We start from the raw sequence: 24,988 nt of genomic DNA on the forward strand, positions 1-24,988 counted from the left end.
CCGATGTTGAGAATGAACGAAACCTTGACATTTATGAGAAAATCAATTTCAATTTGGATGAGAGTGATCAAAATTATGCGAGTCAGCAATCTGTTCTGTCTGTCTGTCTCTCTCTATCTCTCTCTGTCTTTCTCTTTTTCTCTCTCTCTCTCTCTCTCTCTCTCTCTCTCTCTCTCTCTCTCTCTCTCTCTCTCTCCTTCTCTTTCCCTCTCTGTCTCTCTCTGTCTCTCTGTCTCTGTCTCTGTCTCTGTCTCTGTCTCTCTCTCTCTCTCTCTCTCTCTCTCTCTCTCTCTCTCTTGCTTTATTTTTTGTAAGTTCTTTTTTGCGCTCGTTTGTGGAAACCTAGGGATTGTTCACTAAGATAAGAACAAAAACATTGAATCTGTGACTATTAGTTTATTTTTAACCCGTGCAGTTTGGTAAAAACGAGTTTCTTTACTATGGCCAAAAGAAAAACTGACCTAAATTCAATCTGTTTTATCATTAGATTTCTATGCGGATCTGTCAAATCTATGATGGTCTCGATCACGCGGTACATGATATATCTTGATCAAGTCGACAGTTTTAACCACATCGTTTATTTGCCGCTCCAATTGAGTTTCCTCAATGTTCTTTCTTTTCCCATGTCACGCATAAGCATGGCCATTGTTTTTGAAGGTCCTTTATCCGTCCGGGGTAATCGATATATAAAAAAAAGAAAGTAATTAATCTCAATCTTAGCGTTTGCTTATTTATTTGTCATTACTATATCATTTTGTATGCAACGACGATTCCCTCAACAGACCAAGCATCGAGTATCGTTGACATTTGTTAAAGATGTGTTTGTGTAATCACTAGATTGATTATACAAGATGCAGCAATAGTACTGGTTTTGGTTTGTTTGTTGTCTACTCTTTTGTCGTGGCTTGTGAAAGCGACACTGTCGCGACCAGCTTCCACTTAATACTTGTCAAGAGCGAGATGTTTTTCAGTAAACGCGTGTGATCTTCAAAGCTGCGCGTGTTCAACACCTACCCGCCACATTGCGCAATACAGCCATAAACAGAATCCGAATCATCCGATGTTGAGAATGAACGAAACCTTGAGATTTATGAGAAAATCAATTTGGATGAGAGTGATCAAAATTATGCGAGTCAGCAATCTGTTCTGTTCTGTCTGTCTGTCTGTCTGTCTGTCTGTCTGTCTGTCTGTCTGTCTGTCTCTCTCTCTCTCTCTCTCTCTCTCTCTCTCTCTCTCTCTCTCTCTCTCTCTCTCTCTTACGCTCTTTTTTTTACATTTAGTCAAGTTTTGACTAAAATTTAATGTTTTAACATAGAGGGATAATCGAAACGATGGTCGTGGTGTATGTGTGTGCGTGTGTGCGTGTGTGCGTGCGTGTGTGCGTGTGTGCGTGCGTGTAGAGCGATTCAGACCAAACTACTGGACCGATCTTTATGAAATTTGACATGAGAGTTCCTGGGAATGATATCCCCGAATGTTTTTTTCCTTTTTTTGATAAATACCTTTGATGACGTTATATCCGGCTTTTTTTAAAAGTTGAGGCGGCACCGTCACGCCCTCATTTTTCAATCAAATTGATTGAAATTTTGGCCAAGCAATTTTCGACGAAGGCCGGACTTTTGTATTGCATTTCAGCTTGGTGGCTTAAAAATTAATTAATGACTTTGGTCATTAAAAATCTGAAAATTGTAAATTTTTTATTTTTTTCTAAAACGATTCAAATTTACGTTCATCTTATTCTCCATCATTTGCTGATTCCAAAAACATATAAATATGTTATATTTGGATTAAAAACAAGCTCTCAAAATTAAATATATAAAAATTATTATCAAAATTAAATTTTCGAAATCAATTTAAAAACACTTTCATCTTATTCCTTGTCGGTTCCTGATTCCAAAAACATATAGATATGATATGTTTAGATTAAAAACACGCTCAGAAAGTTAAAACAAAGAGAGGTACAGAAAAGCGTGCTATCCTTCTCAGCGCAACTGCTACCCCGCTCTTGTTGTCAATTTCACTGTCTTTGCCGTGAGCGGTGGACTGACGATGCTTCGAGTATACGGTCTTGCTGCGTTGCATTGCGTTCAGTTTCATTCTGTGAGTTCGACAGCTACTTGACTAAATGTTGTATTTTCGCCTTACGCGACTTGTTCTTTGTTTGCACTTGAAGTTCTTTTTTGCGCTCGTTTGTGGAAACCTAGGGATTGTTCACTAAGACAAGAACAAAAATCTTGAACCTGTGACTATTAGTTGATTATTACCCGTGCAGTTTGTGTAATCAATAGATTGATTATACAAGATGCAGCAATAGTACTGGTTTTGGTTTGTTTGTTGTTGTTGTTGTTGTTGTTGTTGTTGTTTCAAAACATGCATGGAAAATGATCGTTTTAAATGTTTTGTGTTGTGTTGTTATATTGATGCAAGTTTGCTCGTAGAGGAACTAAGAATTTAAATGAATTGAATTAAATTAAAATCTTTAAACAAAAACTCGATAAATGGGTTTTTCCCGAGCAAGCTTCGGCAGAGAAGAGACAATGACAGGATCGCCGCCTTTGAATTTCCTATTTTCTGTGTAATTTTTTCCACACGTGCTTAACTTATTCAGATCTGAGATGCCGGTGAGTATGTCACATCGGCTGTTCCCTGAGTCGTAAATGATTATGTGGCCCAATGCCGGCTTGGTGGTCTGCTCTTCTGTCGTGGCTTATGAAAGCGACACTGTCGCGACCAGCTTCCACTTAATACTTGTCAAGAGCGAAATGTTTTTCAATAAACGCGTGTGATCTTCGAAGCTGCACGTGTTCAACACCTACCCGCCACATTGCGCAATACAGCCATAAACAGAATCCGAATATAACGATAACAGGAGATACTCCGCCCACATGGCCAATTCGTTACGGTTATGCTTATACTTAATTGGCTTATTGGCAGTGGTTGGCTTCTTATTGGTCAATCGCAAAGAACTGGGCGGTGCTCAAATCTGTCATTTCTTTTGTTTTCTTTCTTTTTAAGTAAACTACACACAAGCAGTTGTCATGTTCACCCTTAGCGTATCACCAATTCTTGTCCCAAATAGAAACATTTTCTGAGAGGACGTTAACTCCCCCCTTTAGTTAGTCAGCAGTTGTCATTGTTGTTTCATTGGAACGAGCTTAGCATTAGTGCAGAGCGTGCGTTGTGACGTGCACTAAAGATTCACGGATTTCCGTTTGTGATGAAAGTGTTTTTTCGTGGTTTGATTGTGACAAGTCATCGATACAAGGTTGTCTGCAGTTCAATAGTACTTCTGGGCAGATCATCAAGATTCAACCGGATAACCAAACCGTAAGTATTTTTGTTTGTTTGCGTGTTTCCTTTTTATTTGGTAGGATCTGTGACATTGATTAAACATGTGTAAACTGTTGAGAATTTAAAAAAAACAAGAAAGGTAAATTGTTCGAACGTTTGACTCAAATACGGTCCTCTAAGTGAAAAAAAACCCAAATAGTTTATGACAAAATCTTAGCTCAATGAAATGTTCGGCCGCTCGCCAGGAAGGCGAATTAAGCAATTCAGTTTTTGTCACTAATATTTTGTCTCTTAACTTAAAAAACCCGTTGGGTCCATATTTTTGTGACTGTAACGTATTGTTTTGTCAATAACAAACGTTCCAGCATCTTACTTTTCTTGTGTGTTTTTTTATTCTGAGTTTTGAAACGTTGGCAGTTTTTTTGTTTTTGGATTTAGTTTATGGTAGCCTACTGTTGTTTAGTGTGAAACTTGTTAGTTCTATTTCTTTCCTCATAACTTTAGCACCTCCCCCCCCCCACACACACACACACATTTCATTTTGCCTTACGCGATTAGAAGTTTTGTTCGCCGCGCTAAAAAGACGGGACCGACAATGCTTAAAATGTGTCAATTACAATCTTAGCTGAATTAATTTGACAAATATGTACAAAAGTAAAATAATGAGCGGCTGTTATTTTTGTGGCATTCAACATATCTGCCAGGGTAATGCCCACCACAATCACCCGCCTCCCCCCCCCCCCCCCTTCCGCTGTCCGCCTCCTTGTGAGTATGAATTAATGTGACAAATATGTACAAAAGTAAAATAAAATAAAAATCCTGTCCATTTTTTTTTCAATAATGCGTCCGCAATTATTTTGACATGAAGTTATTAAAAAAAAGCTTCCGCGGCTGCACTTGGTTACGGTACTTTAAAATTCGAAATGACGTAATTGGCTTAGCCATCAAGTTATTGCACCAAATTTCGAACCCAAATTAAAGTGTCATTTCATTTAAACTTTATAATCCAGTCACAAGGCCGTTTACTTAACGATCAGGATCGCCGTTTGTCTTGTCATTATTGCCCACAATCAGCAGTAGTGATTACTTCGGCACTTGATTTGAGATTCAATTTTACAGGGATAAGACATAACTAGACATAAGATCATCGTTATTGTGCATACAATTAAACAATGGATGGAAAAGTGTGGTCACAAGTTCATCTGCTCTTAAAACAACCAAACAACATATGACAACAGCCTTAAAAAACTAAAATAAGAACAATAAAACAAACAAAAACACGTCAGTGACCGCCGCTCAAATAATTATGGTCGTAACCATGACCTATGAACCTCTGCTGCTATAAGAGGTATAGCCTACCACTAGAGTTTTCTCTCGTCTGTTGTGGATTTCCCTCGTCTGTTGTGGAACCTGTCAAATGTGACGAGCAACGATAGCAGAAAGGGAGGCTAAGTTTCTATTTGTGTCCCCAGAATAAGTTTCTATTTGGGACAAAGGGAGGCTGCAAGCCGTATTGTTTATATAGCGCAGAGCGACTGGCTGTCCCGACGGCTTTACTATAAATTATGACCTAATTAGCCGATGTAGGTGACCTACATAATGTACAGTTTTAACCTACTTAGTAGTCAGCAAATCTTTTGCGCATTATCTGGGCAACCAAACCAAAACTGACAACCAACTGTTGAGACTGTATGGTTTGCAGAACAATAAAACTCCAGGACCCAAAACTGAAAGATTTTGAGTTTGTGTTTTTATATTTAGCGCCAGTTTGTATCAGTGAACACTGATCCTAGAGCTTATATTTAGTTGTAAGCACTGTTTGCGTATTCTGTTCTACAATCACACGTATTTAAAGCAAAATAAACATATGCAGATTCCTGGTTTTTTTTAAACCTGCTAGACAAACTGCTGCAGTATTTGGTTACTCGCAAGGCAAATCAGTTATGTAGTCTATACGTAACTAGCTCAGTTGACTCAGTTGATTCACTGTCTTCCGGCTGAACCGAAAGTCCCAACAACTGACACGCCACAGCCGCCGAGCTGAGCGGCTGTTATTTTTGTGGCATTCAACATATCTGCCAGGGTAATGCCCACCACAATCACCCGCCTCCCCCCCCCCCCCGCTGTCCGCCTCCTTGTGAGTATGAAATGACTTGGAATAACAGGCCGTGAAAAGTAGGATATGCGCCGAAATGCTGCGATCTGCTGGTCGATGTGAATGCGTGATGTATTGTGTAAAAAATTCCATCTCACACGGCATAAATAGATCCCTGCGCCTTGAGTCCGAGTCTGGAGATACGCGCGCGATATATATTGATGTAGGCCTATACATGTGAACAAAATGCATTCCGAGCATTCATCGGTACAGTTCATTCCGTGACACCAAAGGCAAAGGGATCTGATAAGCCTTTTTACATGCTTACTATGCAGGTTCTGCAAATTTGGGGGCTTAAATCAATGTATGAATTTGATCTGAATAATGAATTTAACACGTTAACAATTACCCTTCCAGTTTCAGGAAGAACATACACACTACACAGGATAAGTTTTTCAATTTTTGTGTGACCTACACCCAACAGTCATAAATTGACAGAAAATCAGTCAAGATTCAGAATCATTTGTTTTCGCTATGATGATAATATGTTTACACTCGGTTAAAGAAATTTTTGTATAAGTATCTTGGTTGCCTAAAGCCGTGTTTCCATAACGCAATGCGATGGCGGCACGATGGTTGCGGCGAGGTGGCGGCAGCGTCAAAACCGATCGCAACAGTAGTATGAAAGAACGCGTGTTTCCATTATAATTATATGTGCGATTTGCTAAGTCAAAATTGTTTGCATGTTCACTTTTGACTCGCCTGCCTGAATAACCTGTGTCTGTTCGGCCGGCCGTGAACAAAAAGGGTTTGATCTTCAGTAATGACCTCACTTTCTACCCACCTATGTTGACAAATTATTTTTTTAGCCGAGACCAGCCTGAGCGGATATATATCCGTACCTGGTCATATAGAGCCATATGAGTGGGTACGGATATATCCCTACCTGAAAGACAATGAGTTAAACCTCGTCAAATATTGGGGCCACAGCGGGTTATAGAAATTACACGTTGAGGTTATCTCAGATGGTTTTAAAGTTATACTTTTAAAACTGTCCACACTTGTAGGGTTTGATTATATCCCACCTTGACCTAAGATTGATTGGCCCTCGTCAAGTTTTGAGGACACTGGGGTTAATTTTAATTCATAAAACATTATATCAGGCGTCTTTGAAGCTAGAGTTTTCAAATTTCAAGGGTTTAATAATCTGCTATCATGACCCTAATTTGGTTGACCCCATCTCCCCCCCTCCCCCCCCCCCTTCCCCCTTTTGCAAAAGTTGGCATCACAGGGGGGGGGGTTATGTTCATGAACAGTTAAAAATGGGGTTATTTCAGATGTCCTGAGAGCAAAAGCCGCATAATGTCACACCATTTCAAAATAAAGAGTATGTTGCGTATTATGCTAGTGATGGTTGTGGAAACAAGTGTTTACCTCACTATCACAGACATTGACCAGATGCTTGTTTGAAAGAATGATAACTCAACTTGATCACATTCTAAAAGTAGAGCCTGGATGCTCTCTGCAAAATGTTTTATTTGGGGTAACTGTAGTAAATCTAAAAAGAAGTAACTTCTGAAAACAATGCAACTTACCATATCAGCCTGGCTGTTGATTATGTGCATGTACCGGTATGCATGTCGGGGAATTAGCTTGACCCACATGGAAAAAAACCCAACTGTATCTGAGGTAGTGGGCAACGACTATTTTTTGAGGGGGGATTGTACTTTAAATCAATATTTCTAACTTGATTCTGTTTCCAGATGCTGATTCTGAACTCGATGCTCAATTTGAATGCTCTGACGTTTCTGATGATGACAACAAAGTCCCTCTCAATGTGACAGGTAGGTCCTATATGCACAGCTAAGCAGGCAGCTACCCTGCGATTTAAGTGGGAATTTCAGTATGGCAATAGCACACAATATTTCCTGTCTATTTTTTTCAAAGAAACTAGTTTCTGTGTGTGTTTTGTTTTGCTTGAATAATTGGATATCTACCATATATAGTACTTTCAGGACTGTAAGGTGCTACTGTTTTCCCCAATTTGGACCCATGTGCCTTATTCAGTTATTGATCTCTTTACCTTTTGTATGGCTAAAGAAGGGAACACTTGTATGCACATCCCTTTAGAAAGACACGCAAGCAACATTCTCTCTCAAGTGATATATGCATTGTCTATGAACTAAGGAATGCAGCTGGTCTCGCCTCAAAATGTCAGTTACAGAAAGTTTAAGTTAAATGCACAGCAGTAATATAATCTCACTGTGTGAAAGGGCATCCTCAAAATGGGTTGACTCACCTGAAAAGAAATTTATCTTTTGACTTGATGGCAGAGAAGTATGCTACCAAAAAACAATGTAATTTTCCCTTTCTGGAAAAAATGTCGACTGAGATTTCCAAACAATTGAAACTGTTTGTTGCTGTGTCTGAGTAGAATTAGTGTTGTGTTTAAATAGGTACTGCAGCGACAGGGATAAAATCACATCTCATGAGCTTCATCTTACCATTGCCAAAGCAGACACATTTTATGCACATCGCTAGTTTCTTTAAAGTCAACTGCCGCCGGTCAGTCAGTTTGTGTCACTCCAAGTCCTTTGTTGTATTTTAGATTCAGAGGTACACAATAATTGCAGATGGCTGTATGAATAAAGTGGGTCACACAGAGTCGCGATGGCTGGGGGGTTGAATTAACTACGATAACTGATGAGTGGTTTACGCGTGCCAAATAGCCGTTCAAGGGATTTGAAAATGGCAATTAATTTTATTGAATGCTTTTGCAAGTGTGTAGGTTAAGCTTTCCTCCATGTTATTTTATGTTTTCCTATGTCCCTCTTTTTGTTAAGGGTCTTTGTGACTCATTGCAGGGCTAACACCTTTCCGGTACTCGCCGAAAATCTGGTTTTTAAAAACTGTTTAAGGTTTAACCGGAAAATCCTGTTTCTAAAAGTAACTTGATTAGCGGCACTTGACCATAATTATGTCAAAAGTCATGTGACGTACGTCTTTTAACTTAACAGACCTACCTCCTTGAGGGGAGATTGTGCTTTAAATTTAGATATCTGACTTTTATTTCTGTTTTCAGATGATGATTCTGATGATACAGTTGAAGATGTCCACAACTTCGACTTTTTGGATGATTGCACCGAAGACTCTACCAACGTGACAGGTAGGTCCTATGCCCCACAAAACAAGCAGCTACCTTGCAATCTAGGAGGGAATTCTGCAAGGTAATGGGAGGCAGAACCAAAGTTTGGGTTGTTAATGGATTGGGAAACAAAAACTGAATTGTTAGTGGTTGCCATCATGGCCACATATTTCTACATCTGTTTCTTGTTTCACTTCGTGTGTTGTAGTGGCACAGAGACATGTTTACCATCTTACGTCTCATGAGAGCATCAGTATTCTAAGCAGATGATGAAGGTACAGTGTACTGGTCTGTTTCCTCAATCCAAAATAATTTTTTCTTTGATGAGAGATTCTGAAACATTTGCACTTTTGTTTTCAAGTTTTGCTGCGGAAGAAGGAAAGAAAAATTTGGCGGAAAGAGAGTATCCTTTTTCAAGAGAATTACTACTGCTCCCCCACATACTCGATGCTTACCCTGATAGCTAAAACACACACAGACAACCAGGCATGTACTCAACAGTCTCTGGTACAGGGCATTGTCTGCACAGCTGATTATATTGCCTGCAGGGACTTACTTTTTTTTTGAAATAACTCATGCCAAAAACATAGAGGCAAGCTTATTAAGCATGGCCAAGAGACGCAATGCTGCTGATTGGGTAAGACCTGCCATCTGAGCTGTTGGGCCCCAAGAGTGCAGACGTGTACGTGATCAAGAAACATGTACGGCGGCTCCCATCAGAAAACAACTGCATCAAAGCAAATATCTTCATTTAGCAAGTTTTTCCATTTCTATGTCAGAGGGGCTTTATTGATCCCATATCGTGACTGTGTTCTACGCCTTGTCTTCGGCTGAGTGTAACGTACTGGTTCTCATCAAATAAGAACTGTGTTGCTACACATAAAGCACAGGCAATACACAGATGATTTGAAAGCACTTTGCAATTAGTTTGTAATTATTTGTATAACAGGGTTTTCATTTCATGCATCTCAAATGAGTGTCTGAAATTAAAGGAGCGTCTGAAATGTAATGTATTTAGTATAAGTTATTTATAAAATGCTGACTGTTAGCAAAGGATAACAGACCCGGCAGAAATATAACCAGGCCAGGCCAACTATCATGCCTGCATGTCCAAACCACAAATCTGGTTCTCTTTGAAGAGCAGAATTTATTGAATTTAATGTCTGTATCCTCACAGGAGCCCATCGACGTCATCACTTTCCTCTCGATCGGGCCATGGAATGTGCTGAACACCCCAAAGGAGCAAGTGTTACCTCTTCCCCCGACCCAGCGTCTGAGACATCTGAGTGTAAGTCAGTTTATTGTTACTTTCACATTAAAGATAATGGTGTACTATGTAAGGAGTCGTTTTCTTTGGCAAATTGGATCTCAAAAACCCTTCGGGCAGATTTGATGTGGAGAAACATGTACTACCCACAGAGCTGCCAACTGCTACAATTTTGGCGTAGAATGCTACGATTTTGCTGTAATTGCTACGCTAAACTCTACGCTACGTTCAAACACAAAATGACAGGCATGCAAAATGTTCAATCATCGCTCGACAATCAACAATGAACATAGCACAAGTAGCCGAGTACCAATGGTTGCGAACCAGTCTGTTATGACTGATTGAGGTTGTCCACGTGACTTGCTTTGCCAATCGTGAATTTCGTTGCAAGCATTTGCCTTTCCGGTGACTCTCTGGGCCAATTGCGAATTTGATTAGAATGCACGATGTACTTGTAATGTCGTACTGTATTAGGGCTTCTGATATTTTACCAGGTAATGGAACAATTTTACTAGCCAATGCAACTACAGGCTTTTAACCAAAAGTATGACGTCTTACTAGCGCCAAAACAATATATTCGTAATTAACCCGTGAAAGTGACTAATTTTCACGCAAAAATTCAATTAAACGTGTTAATTACTCATTTTCACATGTTAATGACTATTTTAAGTGTTAATGTCTAATTTTCAGTTTTGGCTCGCCTCCTGATAGCTTACTAGCGCCAAAACAAAAATTTCATGCGTTAATTACTAATTTTCATGTGACTGTGGAGGTTCAATGCACATGCGCGACTGTTACACCGGCCAGAGCGAAAATCCTGCGATTCAATACTTTTCTGGCCCATAGTTCTTTATAGTCTACTTGCCAAAAAGAGTACCTGGAAATGTCTGTTCCTGTAAACTTTTATGACGGAAATGTAATCTATAGGGTATGTAGAGTCAAATTAGCTTGGTTGCCTAAAGTTACACTTTGGGAAATTCTCAGAATCCAAGATGGCCGCCCAACGGTCATCTTGAAGATGGTCAATATATAACTTTTGATCCAGATGGGCTAAAGAGTCGTGTAATACCTCAATATAGGTTTTTTTGATGTCAGCGAGTTCATTTCTGAGGTTGGTTTGTCAATCCTGTCAACAGAATCCAAGATGGCCGCCAAGATGGCCGTCAAAATATATAAAACAGACCTGCCTACCCCTGAAATGTACCATGTGTAGTTTTGGGTGTGAAAATAAGGCAAATGTGTAGTTGGGCAGGTGAATGTGTAGTATTTCAATTTGATCAACCCAAACCGCAAAACAGAACAGTTACTTATACCGTACTAAAACAAACACTCAACACTCCAAACAAAACTATTACAATGTGAACAATACTCCTCATACAAATACAAACAAAGCCCCCACAAAAATACAAGCCAAGCATTAAAGGCACAGTAAGCCTCCCGTAAACCATCACAGAGCTCCCCGAGCGTCTAAATACAGTACAAGCATACTTCCATTTGAACGCTCACCGAACGGGAACATCCTGGCTGCTTTCTGTCGAGCGTGAGACATTTTCAAAGAATTTATTTTCGTAGACTTGTTCCGTTAACAACAACGGCGCCTCGTTTTTGCGCTAGACCTAACTTTTAAAATCTAAATAATAAATTGACAGCTTGTTACACAAACATTCTTTAATCATAAAAGAATTCGTTTTTCATCAAGACAAGATCAGAACAATTCGAAGTTGTGAAAGTTTAAAAAAAGAAAAGCCCGGAAGCAGGGTCACGCAAGGGTCGTAGCAGACGACGGCCGGTTTATCAGTGCAAATCGCCGTTCCTCTCAACAGTCAAAAGCCATCGCTGGAGTTCTTGTGAACCACAGCCGTTGTTTCGTGCATAAAAAAAACGTGCTATTGTAGATAAGCTCACGTCGAGTCGCATTCAAATGACTAACTATGACGACTGCATTGTGAAAAGGGAAAACTGGATCACACGGGTTCACGATGGCTCAGGGGTAAGATAAACCACGCAAAAATAAATTCTTTGAAAATTGTTCGCTCTTTACGGAGGGCACCTAGGATGTTCTCAATTGGTGAGTGTTTAAATGAAATGGTGTTTGTACTGTGTGTAAAAGCCTGACCGTATCTGTGATGGTTTACGGGAGGCTTACTCTGCCTTTAAGTTTTTTTGTTAAGAAAAAAATTATTAACTAGTTTGGAACATTTGCATGGGTGAAACTGATCAGAATTAAAAATAAGGAAAATGAGGCCAGGGGCCGCCCACGCCCTGGTGGGGTGCAGGGGCAACGCCCTCTTAGGGGGCCCAGGGGGGGCGAAGCCCCCCGGAAGAAAACGAAAAATCAGGCTTTTTAAGGGTAAAAGTAGGCCTTTCCTGGTATCTCAAACACACAAATTTGCACAGTAAACAATGATAACAAATGCCAAGCTGTAGTCCGATAATTCGCGCGCTCAGGGAAACAAAGATTCAGCGATGTCCGGTCACTGTATTAGAGAAAATACAGATCGGATCGCTGGCGGAAAAAAAAACAGATTTTCAAAATAAGGAATTTTTTATTTGACCAATTTCATTTGGCGGATTTCCGCCCTAAGGCGGAAAAGTTTCACCAATGCATTTGTTAAAAAAAAAAAAAGCTATGTTGAGGGGTATGCATGTGTATCAACATGAAGGCAAATTTGCATATAAACAGAACAGGTTTGCGTCGGCAATAATAATAATATGGCAGGTCATTGCCTCTGCTCTGGTTACCGATCTCTCAAAAGTGAGCTTGTCTTGGTCTTCTTTCCCTGGCACGGGTTTCTTCACAAAACAGTCCAATTTTTCCTCTGCTTTGGTCGGGATTTCTCGAATTCCTCATGAGAAGTGCTTTTCTTGTGGCGGTTACACGGTGGTAAAGCCCACTGTGCTTCTCTGAAAAAGCCGTGTTGCACACAGTGCAGTGGGCAAAATGCTTCCCTTTTCTCCACGAAACTAGGCATGGATGCTCCTCATAGTACTTTGGCAGAAAAGCCTTGCTGGGAGTTTGACCAAGCTTCTTTTTTTTGCTCCGTGGCGGTTGATCGCCAAAGTCTTCTGAATCCGTGTTCGTCGCTGTAGCCATTTTTTTCCCTCCAGAAAGAATGAGCTACGAAGTGACCGCGTTCAAAAAAGTATGTGCTGAAACGCCCGCGATAGTTGTAATAACAGCAGCAAGACCAACTGACTACGCTACTCTCGCGGGCGCCGGGCATGTTTTGCACGCAGTACACAACCGGTTAGTACAAATTATGGATCGGAACTCGCTCGCGTTTTTGCGTATTCAAAATGTCAAAATGTGTAGTCGAAACGAAACGTTTGCGTAGTATAAGACAAGCATGCGTAGTTGCGTAGTTTGGGGACCAAAATCGTAGTTTAGTACGCTCAATGTGTAGTGTAAACAGGTCTGTATAAAAACACATTTCTCGCCATATCTGGGTTTCTAAAGCAGCTAGATTCATGATCTTAGTGCTGATCATGTTTCCAAAGGCTGGGAAGCCGTTCTGATATTACCCAGATGCAAGATGGCTGCCAAGATGGCAGGTAAACGTCATTCACGCTCAAATCAATGTCACACAAAAATAAGGAAAACGCCATATTTGTTTGTCTTTTGTCTGAAAAAACATGTTAGCATCCAGTTAAAGAGGCAACTTTCAGGACCTCAATCAAGTCCATGTGGGAAAGTCCATGTCCAAAAGCAGCTTAGCTGGCACGCCACGACCGAAATAGAACTCTACTGCTCTTGCGTTACAGCAAACAAACGATTCAAACTTTGAAACCATATCTCCTTCTTCAATGTCAGCTTCTTTCTCGTCTTACTGGTCGTCTTCAACAAACTCCTCCTCTTCCTCTTCCTTCTCCTCCTCCTCCTCCTCTTCCTCCTCTTCTTCCTCCTCCTCGTCCTCCTCCTCCACCACAGGCTCATGCTTCGTGTAAGGGCTGCAGCAGCCACCTCCTCCCTCGCAATAACAGTATTCAGTGCACGTAAGTCTCCCACTGTGGCAACTGCACTTCTTCTCGCTGCACGCTTTCCCCTCGGCGCTGCAACTACAGCTCACGACATCTAAGAGCTGCTGCGGTGCTATCGGCGCATTAGACAGCGATTGTGTCACAGCACCAGATTCATCGATATCCCATCCGAAGCAGCGGATATCATGAGCCTCGGCTGGTGGATCTTTATGGTCTGCTGCTTTCCACAACATCATCTGCAGATGTGCTCGGAGAGCATGCAGCCTCAGGTTGCAATCTGTTGGTGGTAGCCTCTTCAAAGGTGGTGGTTTCTTCCTGCCCAGATACAGTTTGGATCTTGTACCATTGCGGGACTTGGCCTTCTTCTGCCTGTACAGCGCGAGGAAGAATGAGTCGGCAGTGGCCTTAAGTTGGTCATGACTGACGTCTGGCTCCCCAAGGACATCTTGCAGGCCTAGGATGTCGCTGTTTCCAAGCACCTTGAGCGCTGACTTCTTGCCCTTGTAACAGGGGTACGACACGGTGTCGCAGCCCGATAAGGCGTGCATGCCGAGTAGCTGACCACACTTGTCCCCCAATTTGTCCACTGTTGTGTCAAGCACCGTGCCGTCCCACTTCTCCATCTGGATGCTCTTCTGTATCCTCTTCCTCCATGCCAAGTACACGAGAAGGACGAACACATCAGTGTCGTCACACAGCACCCTGATCGTCTCCGCCCCGCCTGCTGCAGCCTTCAGCATGTAGCTGCACAGCGTGATATCTGCCTCCTCATGGGTGACAAGACAATCGAAACTGCTGACAAGCTCCACGTTGTTCTGCAGAGGATATCCACAGAGGATGTTGCTGAGGAGGCGTTTGTTGTTGGCATTCTTCATGATAGCTTCTCTGTGTGGGAGGGGGGTTGTGGGTGTCAGACGGAAGTCCTTTGATCCTTCCCCTGCCCTCCTCATCCTCTCGTGGTCCTTCGCAGTTGGCTGATTCTCATGGTACCTGTCAAACAACACCAGTTTCTGTGCTGCTGGAGGATAGCGGCTCAGTCGAGCGCCGAAACTCGCGACAAAATCTCCTGCTGTCCCCGCAACAGGCCACACAACATGGTACAGGAGTCGACCAGCACCACGTCTGGTGCAGGTGCGTTGTTGACCGGCACACCAAGACACTTGACGAGCACAGCCTTGTCTCCTTTCCTCAAACTCCCGAATTCGTCGATGAGAGATGGAGGTACGGGACTGAGTTCGTACTTGAAGATGTCTGTCGCCTTCACACCACGTTGTTGCCTAATGATCTGAAGCTGTACGAATAATGTTTCAATGTCAAAGATGGCCTTGTCTTTCACAACCACTACCTTTTTCATCTCCTGCATGGTCTTCACTTTCCTCTCGATCGGGCCATGGAATGTGCTGTGAAGCGAAGCGGCGAACTGTTCACTTTGAGTGCTGCCGATCTTGAGTGCATCTTGGACATTTAGGCCTACTTTTGCTGGCGCGATCTGCCCGTTGACGATGTTGTACAGGTCAGTGGACTCAACAATGAGAGGGTGCGAGAACTTCTGCAGTTCCTCTGCAATCTTCGTCCGGTCTGCTGCGTCCATCGCTCGCCTTCTTTCACCTTCCTCTTTGTGCTTGCTCTCCTTCTGTCCATCCCCACCATCGAGACCCATCGGCTTTTCTGAAAGTTGCCTCTTTAACTGGATGCTAACATGTTCTTTCAGACAAAAGACAAACAATATGGCGTTTTCCTTATTTTTGTGTGACATTGATTTGAGCGTGAATGGCGTTTACCTGCCATCTTGGCAGCCATCTTGCATCTGGGTGATATCAGAACGGCTTCCCAGCCTTTGGAAACATGGTCAGCACTAAGATCATTAATCTAGCTGCTTTAGAAACCCAGATATGGCGAGAAATGTGTTTTTATATATTTTGACGGCCATCTTGGCGGCCATCTTGGATTCTGTTGACAGGATTGACAAACCAACCTCAGAAATGAACTCGCCAACATCAAAAAACCCTATACAGGCAAATCCAGCTAACTCACAAACGGTTAAGTCAAAAATTCGCTTAGCACACAAAGAAATTCTGGTCCGGAATTATCCCTCTTTATCTATGTGTACAAAGTACCCTGAGCTCGAAATGGGATTTCTCTTACGTAAGTCGAAAGACGGATAGCACACAACAGAAAGTCAGTCCCAAAGACAAAGTTTACTCTATATTTACTACAGCAACTCGAAACACGAAACTTGGCGTCTCACACTAGCGCATTGTGTAACCTTATTCCCTTCTTCTCTACACGGACGCCACACCGACTGGTCAGTCGGCACGCAATAAAGTATGAACTGAAGTTAGGAGGGGGCGAGGAGTAAGGAGGGCGAGGAGTAAGGAGGGGGCGAGGAGTAAGGAGAATTATCCAATTCCAAGAAAACATTCTGAAAAAGGTGGGGAAGTGGTGACAAGGCAGTGAACGCACTCACCATGCACTGACATCATACGAAAGCAGCCACACAAACACAGCACAGAGGCAGAGGCAGGTGTGCAGATGCTTTGTGAGAATAAGCGTTGAAAACCAGTTTGAATTAAAAAAAAACAGCAGATAGAGCCGCATGTCATAATCATTCTTCTTGTCTGGCTTTATTGACTGCATGCCGATCTTGTGGCAGTGACTTTTCACTCTTCAGTCGGACTGTACACAAACCGCTCTCACTCTCCCTCACTGACTACCCTAAGCCCTGACAACTGATCCTTGGAAATTGTTTGGAAGAGTACACCTCTCTATTTCTCTCCAATGCTCTTCCTGCTGACTTCAGTGACACCGGACACCCCACTGAGTTTAGCCAGCTACCCCCCCCCCCCCCCCCCCCAGCCATGTACTGTTTGGTGCTGTGGCCAGAGAGGTGTCACCGGCTAATTGAGGCCAGCTGCACTGTTCACTCAGAGCAAAACTAGTTGACTGTGTCTAACTTTTGACAAAGCAACACAACTGAAGGGTTCACAGATTAGGTAACCGACTCACTGGTCAAGGCTGCAGGGAAACAAGAGTATCTTGTCAATGAAAGAGGTTACACACAGATACTTTCTCGGAGGGCCTTCATCATTGCAGGGACTGCTGTAAAGAAATGCTTGCTCAGAAACTAACTCTTTTTGCATTGAAACATGCACCAGAACTGGTGGACACCATCGACAATGTCAAACATGAAATCGAAGCAGTTTGCTTGAGGAAACGGTCGTCAGCAACTCATAACTTCTCTGTTTTCTTTTTTTTAAGAAAATCTGAGGTGACTTTCTTTGTGGCCCCGCCCCCTCCCTCTGTAAGGACCCCCCTCCATAAGGACCGATTTTTGTCAACATTTTCAAGGTCGCTAGAGAGGGGTTCCACTGTACTATGACCAAGTCGAAATTTCGGATAGGACACAATAACAATTCGGTCCCTTCAATTTCGTCTTATCCGGATTTGCCTGTATTGAGGTATTACACGACTCTTAAGCCCATCTGGATCAAAAGTTATATATTGACCATCTTCAAGATGACCGTTGAGCGGCCATCTTGGATTCTGAGAATTTCCCAAAGTGCAACTTTAGGCAACCAAGCTAATTTGACTCTCCGTACCCTATAGATTACATTTCCGTCATAAAAGTTTACAGGAACAGACATTTCCAGGTTTCATACATGACATGGAAGGCTGGCTGGTAGACTATTAATCCGATGCAAATTAACAATAAGAGCTGAACGCATGTGTTACAGTGTAGATAACAGTGACATACAACTGTGTGTCCGACAACTTCTTGAATAACGAATTCTATCGAAAGACATTTGTGAAAGTGTGTTAGCCTAGACCGAACAGATCAGTCTGCTAGTGGTCGGACCTTTAGCACACGTCCGGCCACACACCATTTTTCCTCTCTCGATTCGAACATTTTCGGATCAATTGTCTTTCACTAATAGTAATACACTATAAAGCAGATGTATGAGTGTTTTAGTGGAAATGAATATGAGGCACAGCTGCCTGCCTGACAACTTGTCGAATAAGGAATTATATTGAAAGATATATGTGAAAGTGTGTGAGCACAGCTGATCAAAAGTCCGTCTGCTAAAAGCAGCTTCGATTCGAAAGTTTTTGGGGTCGATTATTCTTTTTTAAGTTACCCAAAACAACGTTAAGAAAAGCGCTATTGCAGAAAACTGACATGCATCTTCCCGTCGGATAACTTGCTCGATAAGGCCTTCTATTAAAAGATATTTCAGAAATATTGTGAGAGTGATGTTTGACGGACGTTGTAGCCTCTCAGTGCGGACTCTTAAAGTCCGACTACTGTGACCAAAAACGAGGCAAAATTGAAAATAAGTAATTAACACTGTTATTTACTAATTTTCACGTGAAAATGGTAACCTTAGGTTCTGGCACTAGTAAGCCGTCATACAAAAGCGTTTTGGTGTTCATATCTTTTTGGTTTGTTTGTTTGTTTGCCGACCACGAAGGGCCATATCAGGGTGGTGCTGCTTTGACATATAACGTGCGCCACACACAAGACAGAAATCGCAGCACAGGCTTCATGTCTCACCCAGTCTCATTATTCTGACAACGGACCAACCAGTCCTAGCACTAACCCCATAATGCCAGACGCCAGGCGGAGCAGCCACTAGATTGCCAATTTTAAAGTCTTAGGTATGACCCGGCCGGGGTTCGAACCCACGACCTCCCAATCACGGGGCGGACACCTTACCACTAGGCCAACCGTGCCGGTATATATTTTTGGTACCTGGTTCATGATCTGTTCAATTTCAAACTAAGCATGCACAAGTTTTAATTTACTTTCATTCTGTATGCAGGTACCAAAAGCCCGACATCACCGGAGGAAAATACAAGCAAAGGTATGCATGCATGTCTTCAGTGACTGAGAATGTTTATGGGATGAATGAGAGTTGCCTAAACTTCTACTGCAATATGTTTAAGGCATTCATCCCCGTTTCATTTCATTCAATCCTATTAGGCCAGTAAAGGCACCCCACTTGACTCTGTGGTACTTTTTTCCTGATCAAAAATTTCTTTCACAGTGGTCACATGACGATGCTCAAGCAAGGGTACCCCCCCAAATCGACCTGACATAAAAAAGGAGTACCCCCCAAAAAAACCAATAGTTGGGAAAAAGAACCCATCTATCTTTCTCTCTCTCTCTCTCTCTCTCTCTCTCTCACTGTCCGTCTCTTTCTCTCTGTCTTTCTCTCTCTCTGTCAATCTCTCTCTCTCTCTCTCTCTCTCTCTCTCTCTCTCTCTCTCTCTCTCTCTTTCTCTCTCTCTCTCTCTCTCACCCCCATTGGTTTGTATATGGGTCTGTGGCCTTAGTAATATAAACCATTATCTTTCTCTCTCTGTTCTGTTTGTATGTCCGTGTGTATATATGATTAGAGTAGTATGAAAAAGAAAGAATTTCTGTAATGCTTATGCCACAAACCTTGTAAAATAAGATTTGATTCAATTTGGTCTTCCCCCTCTTCCATTTCAGGCAGTTTTCTTTGTTGTTGCTATAACTGCGAATAAAGGGTGTGTCATTATTTTTTATGAACAAGGAACATAGTTTTTGTTACTGTGAAAGAATTTTGGAATTGTTCTCTAATAGTTGGGGGGATGCTGTCCTGACCCTGTTGAAGGTCGGCACTTGTATATATATATATATTTTGTTATTATTATAAGGACCTTTAAACTAACCCCTCTTTTTCCTTTCTTTTGTGATGTAGTTTCCAACTTCATTATTCAAGTATCATGGGTTTCAGGAGTCAAAATCCAGACAGAGGGCAAGCGATACTTTTGTATCTTCTGCGAAAAGTACTTTGCTCAACACCTCAACTGGCACCTCATAAAAAGCCACAGCGAGGAGGCAGATGTTGCTGCGGCCCAGGCTCTTCCGGAGCCCCAACGCTCGCAGGCCCTCTTGATCATCCGAAACCATGGCAGAGACGGAATTAATTGGTATGTGTCCTGCAAGGAGCTAAACCAGATCACAAGTGGTCATGGAAAGCACTTGTGCACCATTGTGCCAGTTCTGATTTTTAGACTACAATAGCTAGTTTTCTTATATACTAATTGCAAAAGATAGTACAGGGGTACCTGCAATGACTTGCCAGAAGTGTCCTTAAATTGAAGGTGGCCTGTCATGTTGACGGGTAATTTTGGTAGGGATAATAGACAAATGGACAACAGAAAGCGTCAGCACACTCTGGTTTACGTAAACTATCAGTTTCTGAACAGACATTGCCAGGTTTTTTACGCACCGTACAAACACCCTTTCATTTAAACAATCACCGCTTGCGAACATCCTAAGTACCCTCCGTAAAGAGCTAGCATTTTTTCAAGATTTTATTTTTGCATGGCCTGCAGGATTGTCTAGTACCAAAATCAGACGCTTTTTGGCGCTAGTACTAAAATCTAAATAATAAATTGACGACTTGTAACACAAGCATTCATTAATCCTAAAAGATTTGTTTTTCATCAAAAAAAGATCATTACAATTCGAAGTTTTGAAAAATGGACAAAAAGGGAGTCCGGAAGCATGTCACGCAAAGAAGTGTTTCCCGAAGCAGACACATTTTTTGCATTGAACTTGCTTCTTTGAAGCCAAACTCCACCGTTAAGTTTGTGTGACTCGCAGTCGTTGTTGCATTTTAGATTCAGAGTTACACAAGATAAGGCGAGTCGCATTGAAATCACAAACTGACGACTAGATTGTGAAAAAAAAGGAAAGTTGATCACACTCCGGGGTCCACGATGGCTATGGCGTTAGATAAACCATGCAAAAATAAATTCATTGAAAATTGCTGGCTCTTTACGTAAGGCACCTCAGATATTCTCAAGCGGTGAGTGTTCAAACAAAAGGGTGTTTGTACTGTGTGTCTTTGATGGTTTGCGGGAGGCTTACTGTGCCTTAAAAGGGATGTGGTCTCTCATCGGAGAGGCCACACATTGCAGGTACAACTCCACACACTTTTTAACTTTGTGACTTTCATTGCCGTGCACTGATACATTGAGCACAAAAAAGTAAAGGATATTTTTTTCAATGGTATACCCCAGATAACAGCAGTTATTTGGTCAGAAATATACGTGTATTTGAAAATCAGTCTTTCTTCTGCTCAAAAATGTGTTTCTGGAATCTGAGCAATATCTGGGTATGATGTCACTGGTCCGTGACCACATCTACTCTCAAAAATTGTGTTTTGTGATGGCTTGATTCACTTTCAACCGTTGAAACAGTGACTTAAACTGAATATTTTACATTTTTTACATTCGAAAGTTTATTTGGTGTCTTACCTAATGGTTCATACAAATTTCTTTCAAATCTGTCGCGCTGTCAGGCTGATCTAGTGTGTAAAACAGAGTGACCACAAAACGGAAAAATAGCCAAAAATCAATGGTTTTTATGGTGTTTTTGCTGGGTAGCTGCAGGGTCTCCAAATTTCACAGAACTTAACTTTTTGTGCTCAGTGTATATACAGCAGACTTGCGCTCTTCAGTCTATTTGTTTGTATGTTTGTTAACCTTCGCCGGCACTCGTGGGTCCGTGCGGACCCAGAAGGGTGTTTGATTGCAAATATCTTTTAAACGAGTTGGAATTTTTTAATGAGCTTTTAGAAATGCCTCAGACACCTAACAAGCTATCATCTCCTGAAAGCTCATTAAATTTCAGTGATAATTAATTAATTAATTAATGGTCAAATTTAGACTACACACGGAAGCATTCGTGGGGACGTGCGGACCCATACTTCTCAAAGAAGGAAAAGCGTGTATACCCTTCCGAGGCACTCGTGGGTCCGTGCGGACCCAGAAGGGTGTTTGATTGCAAATATCTCTTAAACGAGTTGGAATTTTTTAATGAGCTTTTAGAAATGCCTCAGACACCTACAAAGCTTTCATCTCCTAAAAGCTCATTAAATTTCAGTGATAATTAATTAATTAATTAATTAATGGTCAAATTTAGACAACACACGGAAGCATTCGCGGGGACGTGCGGACCCATACTTCTCAAAGAAGCAAAAGCGTGTATACCCTTCCGAGGCACTCGTGGGTCCATGCGGACCCATACTTCTCAAAGAAGGACAATTGTGCAAACCCTTCCGTGGCACTCGTGGGGCCATGCAGACCCATAATATTTTACCAAATACCGTGTGTAGTCTAAATTTGACCATTAATTAATTAATTAATTATCACTGAAATTTAATGAGCTTTTAGGAGATGATAGCTTTTTAGGTGTCTGAGGCATTTCTAAAAGCTCATTAAAAAATTCCAACTCGTTTAAGAGATATTTGCATCAAACACCCTTCTGTGTCCGCACGGACCCACGAGTGCCACGGAAGGATATGCATATTTTTCTTTCTTTGAGAAGCATGGGTCTGCACGGCCCCACGAGTGCCACGGAAGGATATGCACATTTTTCCTTCTTTGAGAAGCATGGGTCTGCACGGCCCCACGAATGCGTCCGTGTGTAGTCGATAATGAGTGCCGGCGAAGGTTAATGCCCAGTCCACCACAAAGGGTTATGTATCGATTGGACATTGGATTTCCCTTCTTTGAGCCATGTGACGTCAGAGGCCTACAAAACTTCATATTTTGGCGTTTCAGGTTGACCGAAACTTCAAAGGAACTACAAAACACACGTCATGTGTTTGATTGCATGTGTGTGTGCTGTTCAATGTCAAAACAACAACAAAGTCAGTACATGACGTGTGTTTTGTAGTTCCTTTGAAGTTTCGGTCAACCTGAAACGCCCAAATATGAAGCTTATGTGTTTGATTGCATGTGTGTGTGTGCTCGTTCAATCGTTAAAACAACAAAGTCAGTACCTGAAAGGAATTCGATCGATACATAAATGTTATTTGCGTTTTTGACCAAAATATGACATTTTACACAGATCGAGACAGTCATTGTTCTCCGAGACTGCGCTAGCAGTCGAGGTGAACAATGACTGTCGAGATCTGTGTAAAATGTCATATTTTGGTCAAAAACGCAAATAACGTATAATATCAGGGCGGTTGCTCTTCAGTGTAATGCACCATAAAAGAGGAGTCACACTACACAAATTCTAACTTATCTTTGATGCAATTCATGGTCTCATTGATTTTTGGGTTGTTCTTGTTGATTATTTTATTTTATCATATTCGTTCCATTTTCTTGTATTAATACACATCCCACAAAATAATTTTTAAATCCAACCAACATGGTGGTTTTTTTTTTACCTTTCTATGCCCTCCAGCAAGAAATAGTGGAGAGCGAGCTTTTCTTGCTTTCAAATTTATATTAATGAGCTAATTACAGGGTTCGTACAGGTCATGGAAAACCTGGAAAGTCATGGAATTTTATTATTAATTTTCCAGGCCTGGAAAGTCATGGAATTTCAATTCAAGTCATGGAAAGTCATGGAATTTAACAAAAATAAGAAAGAAAAAAAATTAACCTTTAGAACCCCAGCGGCTAATTTCGTCGCCCAGCCATCCCCCGCCCAGCCATCCCCCGCCCCCCATTGCCAGCCAGAGACACTGCGTAGAAACTGACTCAAATTCAGTGCAAAGCAAGCCAGTGTCAAAACTGGCAGTGACAAGACGTAAAAAGTTTGCGTGTTCGGAAATGGCGACCTGTGGATCTAGTCATGGAAAATGTTATTCAGGCTCATGGAAAGTCATGGAAAAGTCATGGAATTTTGTTTCTAAAAACCAGTGGGGACCCTGTAATTATAACATTTAATCATCATCAAAAACCTTGTCAATGCTTTCAATGTGTGTGTGATTCAGAAGTCGTTAGGTAATCTGGCAGTCATTAAAACAAGGTAGGGGTCAAATTAAAAGTTTTAAAGTTGCCACAGCGCTCCAAAAACTCAATAATGTTCGTTGCGGTTTTACAAAACGTGATCCAGATTCACTGAAGGGGGCCGGGGACTCAAAATAACCATTTTTTCATGTTGGGAGTCGTTTAGCTATGTTTTAGATATGGTTAGCTCTGTTAGCTGTATCATTCTGTTTTTTTTCTTTTCCTCTCACTTTGAAGGCCTGGGAATTATGTATTTTTGTCAGTATTGTTTTTTATTTTGTATTTTGTACGTTATTGTCTCCATGGAAGGTGTGATTTTTTGGGTGCTCATTTTTAGTAGTCTTTAGCATGTACAACAAAGGCATTTTGAGGAACAGCTGTCAATTTCTGTTTCAGGGAACTACAGCAAGTTCACGAGAGAAGAAGAGAAGGCCGTGAGGAAGCTTTTTCAAGCTTCCATTTTGGGAGGAAAGCTTCCAGGAAAGAAACAAATTTTGTTGGGCATTGCAGGCAGCCAAACACTGGAAGGGAGATACTGGACCCAAATTAAAGATAAAGCAGTCGCCATTGTTTAATACTTTGAGGGAAGTTAAAAGAAATATTTTTGTCGACAAGCAAAGTGGTTACAAGCCCCCCGGTCATACACTTTTTTTTTCGTAAAGCACAGATTTTTTGCTCCCACCCATGCAGTTGGAAAACCTTTTCAAATCTCTTGTGTTGTTTTAAACTTTTGCTCTAAAAATTTGGTATGACACAAATTTTGATGTGAAAATTGATTCGGATTATCACTTGATTATGTTTCATGATTTTTTTCTGGTTTACCTTGTTTCTTTTTGGTGTAAATATGTGGACGTCTGCACTGACAGATGTCATGACAGCTGTCCTTTGTATGAGATTTTCTGGGTTGTGGATAACTCCCATTGATCATGACTTTTGTATGGACCCGCAGCATTGTAACGTGTATTTGCTCTGTCCAGTAGGAAAACGTTTTTAAGTCTTCTTGTGTTGTTTTAAACTTTTGCTCTAAAAATGTGGTTCCCATTGAACCTCAGTACAGATTATGGTTTGCAAAATATATGTTGCTTACTTGATTCTTGAGAATTGTGTTTGTTTTCGCTCCCCCCGCGGGTTAGGGGGAGTCCCATATTGGTTGGGACGAGAAAGAATTTACCCGATGCTCCCCAGCATGTGGTAAGAGGCGACTAACGGATTCTGTTTCTCCTTTTACCCTTGTTAAGTGTTTCTTGTATAGAATATAGTCAATTTTTGTAAAGATTTTAGTCAAGCAGTATGTAAGAAATGTTAAGTTCTTTGTACTGGAAACTTGCATTCTCCCAGTAAGGTAATATATTGTACTACGTTGCAAGCCCCTGGAGCAAATTTTTGATTAGTGCTTTTGTGAACAAGAAACAATTGACAAGTGGCTCTA

The 24,988-nt window shown here is 41.5% G+C and overlaps 1 protein-coding gene across 1 annotated transcript; it reads left to right on the forward strand.

Moving 5' to 3' along the window:
• Positions 1-5,187: 5,187 nt before the first annotated feature.
• On the forward strand, positions 5,188-24,650 carry LOC138975651 (uncharacterized). Its single transcript, XM_070348384.1, has 7 exons — positions 5,188-5,374; positions 7,150-7,230; positions 8,469-8,552; positions 9,709-9,819; positions 18,597-18,638; positions 19,539-19,734; positions 23,956-24,650. Exons 4-7 carry the CDS (start codon positions 9,747-9,749, stop codon positions 24,107-24,109), a joined length of 465 nt encoding a protein of 154 aa, XP_070204485.1. The 5' UTR covers positions 5,188-5,374; positions 7,150-7,230; positions 8,469-8,552; positions 9,709-9,746; the 3' UTR covers positions 24,110-24,650.
• Positions 24,651-24,988: the final 338 nt, after the last annotated feature.

Source organism: Littorina saxatilis, linkage group LG9, assembly GCF_037325665.1.
Source record: "Littorina saxatilis isolate snail1 linkage group LG9, US_GU_Lsax_2.0, whole genome shotgun sequence".
Taxonomy (NCBI): Eukaryota; Metazoa; Mollusca; class Gastropoda; order Littorinimorpha; family Littorinidae; genus Littorina; species Littorina saxatilis.

Coding starts and splice junctions, on each gene's coding strand:
- LOC138975651 (XM_070348384.1), top strand. CDS start 9,747: ATGGAATGTGCTGAACACCCCAAAGGAGCAAGTGTTACCTCTTCCCCC. Junction 18,639..19,538: donor GGAGGAAAATACAAGCAAAG/GTATGCATGCAT, acceptor CATGGGTTTCAG/GAGTCAAAATCCAGACAGAG. Junction 19,735..23,955: donor GGCAGAGACGGAATTAATTG/GTATGTGTCCTG, acceptor TTTCTGTTTCAG/GGAACTACAGCAAGTTCACG.